This window comes from Austrofundulus limnaeus, unplaced genomic scaffold (genome assembly GCF_001266775.1).
Source record: "Austrofundulus limnaeus strain Quisiro unplaced genomic scaffold, Austrofundulus_limnaeus-1.0 Scaffold30, whole genome shotgun sequence".
In the NCBI taxonomy this organism is placed as follows: domain Eukaryota; kingdom Metazoa; phylum Chordata; class Actinopteri; order Cyprinodontiformes; family Rivulidae; genus Austrofundulus; species Austrofundulus limnaeus.
Genome location: NW_013952432.1, coordinates 3,035,114 through 3,039,491, shown reverse-complemented (window position 1 = coordinate 3,039,491; position 4,378 = coordinate 3,035,114). Strand labels below are relative to the sequence as shown.

The window sequence follows — 4,378 nt, the reverse complement described above, 5'->3', positions numbered from 1 at the left end:
CTCCAGCCCCCCACCAGAGAAGGGAAAAGTTATGTGGCCCTTACAGGGAAAAGTTTGGGGACCCCTGCCTTAAAGGATGAAGGGAATCTTGAAACGAACTGTGAAAACTGGTTCTGAGCAATATTTCACTACAATATCCTATCTGCCACGGACATCCGGCCCAGCACGTGATGCCACTCCGATCACTTCCTGTTCACGGTCAACACAGTGTTAGCGAAAGATTTTTTCACCCGACAACGACTCTTAATGATCTCCACAGTATAGAATTATCATATTACATGTACCAACATTAACACAGGAGACGTACAGGTCCAACCAAGTGGAAAAAAATCACTCCAAAGTGGATTAAAGACATAAAAACAAAGGAAAGACGTTTGTGTTTATGGTTCCAGAATTTAGCCTTTTTCGCTATTCCTTGGCTGCTTGTTCCGTGAATTTTTCACGTAGAGCTGTGACACTTATATTGTTGGAAAGAGCAGAGTCTGGGCTTTAAATTGATGGGCTACTTGTATGGTTTGGATCATTTTCCCTGACGTTGTGAACTGAAAACGTAATGATTATCAGGAGGAGGTTCTGCTGCTCTCGGGGGAGGATGGGGCGGCGCTTGTCGCTCGGCTTTAGTCTACGCTGTAATATACACTCTAACAAGGTTTTACTTTAGTCTACGCTGTAATATACACTCTAACAAGGTTTTACTTTTGCATAAAACTCATGACAAAGTTGCCTAAAAACATTTCGTACTCTGTATGACACACACACACACACACACACACACACCTACCTTTGTACCGGCTGGTGTGTTAGCTTCATGCTAGCTGTCGTGTGAAGGAGGTCTTTCCTCTCTTGTCTTGGCAGTAAAAGAGGATAAATGTACATTTCTCTTTTGTAACCTCCATCTTCTCATTTCTGATGCTGACTCTTGAATATCCTCAGGTTAGAAATGCTGATTACAAACACAAGCGTGAGCTTTTAAAGATAAGTTTTGCCTGTAATGCATTGCAGTCGCCTTAACTCTCATCAACAGGAAAATGGATAAAAACTAACTACTCTATCATGTCTGCTGGTTAGTGGACACAACAGCACACAACAGAACTCACGTTGTATACCAGTAGATCACAGATGCTTTAACTTTTGTGACTTTTTCACGGACTAGTACTAGCAGCTAACGCTAACAACAAAGGCAGTAAGCAGGAAGTGGAAGGGAGGAGTGTGGCCGGAATGTTACAGGAAATGTGTCATTAATGACCGTGGCATATAGGCTATTGAAGTGTGCATTAACTGTTGATATGATGAGAAATATATATTTTTTTACATTATTTTTAAAAACAATTACTGACCACTTTGCTGCATAAAATCCCAGTAAACAACTTTAAAGTTTGTAACGAGACGAACCTTAGAGCGTCCTCTCAGGTCAGCTGGTGTTGAAACAACTCCAGTAAATAATTCATCCTCCTCAGAGGCCACCTGTTGCATGTAGGTGAGCCGCGCTTTAAAAAAAGAAGAAGAAAAAAAAACAGTTTGTTGGTGTCATTAACGCGCCGGCGAACCTCCCAGGAGTCGCTGTCAGAGGTGGAGGAGAAGTACAAGAAAGCCATGGTGTCCAACGCACAGCTGGACAACGACAAGGCCAACCTCATCTACCAGGTGGACACGCTGAAGGACGTCATCGAGGAGATGGAGGAGCAGACGGCCGAGATGAGGCGGGAGCTGGAGGACAAGACCAAGGTGAGAACAAAACAAAACAAAAAGTGTTTGACCTAAGTTATAAATAAAACCAATGGATGACGTGGCCTGAATGTCCCGTCTGTCCTTTCAGGAAGTAGAAAGACAAAAACACACATGTTCGGTCCTGCAGCACAAACAGGAAGAACTCAAGGAGGGAATTCGCCAGAGAGACGAGCTTATAGAGGTACGACTGCACACACGGTAAATACAACCAACTTAGAGTTTCTACAGAGACACACARTCTACCAGAGAGAACAATTAATACACTGAATTAAAAAATACAACTTATGTTGCTTTAAAATGTATTTTTGTTTTTGTGTGGTAAATTAGCCACAAGTTAAAAATAAAATATTAAGATTGTAAGACTTGGTCAGATGGAATATGCCTGCAGTGTAGAGATAAATAAAACATAAAGCTGAACCAAATGTTTTAAAGTCGGCATCCCAAAGGTCCTGGCAGAACATCAKTGCTGTGTGAAATCCACAAAAGTTCAACAGGTTTAGTTTGAGCCTATAAAAAATCGAGTCTGTTTATCTCTGTATAAAGACACAAATAAAGTTTAGAGCTCCATCTTCAAACTGGTTTTTGATTCACTTTAATACGTTGAGAAAAACTCCCTCAGTAACAAAAAGAAAAGAGGTGGAGCTCTGCTTTTTTACTGGCTTCATGGAATTTTCCAGATTTTTAGCCCTGCTCACCAGGAGAAACAAACATCACTGATTTCAGCAGCAGCATCAAGGAAAAATGTTTTTTATGTCAACAAATAGTTTAGATTCTGAGCTTAGTATCCATAAAAAACACTTCACATATATGATGATATTTAATATAGAAAAGATGAAAAGAAACTCAACAGGTTTCAGGTTGATGGTGATTTTCATCCAGATAAACTCATCAGACCCCCCAAACTTGGTACTAAAATAAAGATAATTTAGTTTCCTACAGTCTACAGGACCCTGAATGTCACATCAGGGTCTGAACCTGCCCCAGTGGAAGCAGCAGTCACCCACTCCTCTGCATGGATTACTCACTAAACACAGTAATAAATAATAAATCCACTTATGGCAAAACTCCTTCTTGTATCAGTTATTTTTAGAGTTAAATAAAGCTTTAATCCAGGAGAAACAATTACCTGAAAGTTTTACCAGCTACGTCCGGTCCACGTGAAAAATCTGGTAAATGAATTGTTTTATTAAAGTCAGTCCTTAATTTTTAYTTTTTGCATTATAAGAAACCAAACAGTAACTAGACGTGGGTTTTTACGATGTAAAAACAAGTGTGCATTGCCATGTAGCATGGCTTTACCTGCAGTATTGGACTTGCAGAATGAACTTTGACCAAGTTCAAATGTGTTTTCTATACCAGCTTCTGCCTGTCATATGAGCAGGTGTTTGTAATTAAGGTAATTGTGTGACAACATGAAGTTGGAAAATATTTTTTGTTAAAGTTGCATTAGCTGGGTTTAAACCCTGATCTCCCACATGAAAGTCCATGACATAGACCATTAGACCAATGGAGCTGTGGCACAAGGTGGTGGCAGGGGTTGCTTTGTATGTGTGCAGAAAGAGGCCACATTGCCAATACAATTATTGACACAAAAATTCATAATATTACAACAATAGAGCAGTATTAAGACTATTATAGTAAAACATCAAAATATAATCATATTAGTATTGTAAACACTGAAATATTGAGATAAAAAAAACTATGTTTCAGTACCAAGTTGAGTACAGCTGGGGGCAGTATTGGACCATTACAAGGCCCCATTGACTCCAATTATATGAATTTGGAATAAAGTTTAAACATTAATATTTCAAAAACTACAAGTTGTACAGGCACCAAAAGGCATAGCCATCATTTGGCACAGGACCTTTACAGATAGAAATTACAAAGGCAGCTGTAGGACAAAGTATGCAGGAGGAGAAGCATGGCAAAGTTGAGATGACTTGGATGGGAAATGAATCACAATAGTGCACACTGATAAATAAATAAATAAATAAATGTTAATCTGATTGATTTCAAGAACAAAACACAAAACATCCAATCTGATCTCCTTCTAGTGGTTTTAAACATAAAATACAGTACAAGTACACAGAAAAGTACCCCGTTTAAATGACTGTACTTGGGTTGGAAGCTGCTCCTGATGGAAACCTCAGGTTGTTCAGGAGGTGCTGACGCCTCCTCATCCTGCAGGAGCTTCTTTGCGTCTCACCGTGTGCCTCCTGATCTTTGTCCGAGTGTTTTTCTCCTCGTTTTCACCTGTTCTTTGTTCCGTTCCTGTCCTGTTCTGTGTCGCTCCTCTTCATCGCTCCTCCTCGCCGCTCCAGGAGAGCCAGCGAATGCAGACTAAGTTAGACGGCCTCAGCAGAGAGGTGTTTGACCTGCAGGAAACCATAAACTGGAAGGACAAAAAGATGGCGGTAGGAGCGCGAGAGGTGGCGGCGGCCGGCGTTCCTGCTGCCTCTGCATGATCAGTGAATAACCTCACCTGCTTCCTGCACCTGTGCGGGCCTCCTGCACCTGTGCGGGCCTCCTGCACCTGTGCGGGCCTCCTGCACCTGTGTGGGCCTCCTGCACCTGTGTGGGCCTCCTGCATGTCATAAGAAATGTTTGGATCCAGACGTAACGTTTGTTTTGACCTGGCATAAAGAGGTCA

At 41.2% G+C, this 4,378-nt stretch overlaps 1 protein-coding gene across 8 annotated transcripts in view; it reads left to right on the top strand.

Moving 5' to 3' along the window:
* Positions 1–4,378, top strand: part of lrrfip2 (leucine rich repeat (in FLII) interacting protein 2) — a gene marked incomplete at its 3' end in the record, with an annotated part of 41,478 nt that overhangs the window by 32,340 nt on the left and 4,760 nt on the right. For 5 of the 8 annotated variants that reach the window (XM_014005451.1, XM_014005450.1, XM_014005449.1 and 2 more), the window contains 2 exon segments: positions 1,555–1,725; positions 1,817–1,909. In XM_014005451.1, the coding sequence (XP_013860905.1) occupies positions 1,555–1,725; positions 1,817–1,909 (264 nt within the window). 8 annotated transcript variants of the gene reach the window in all.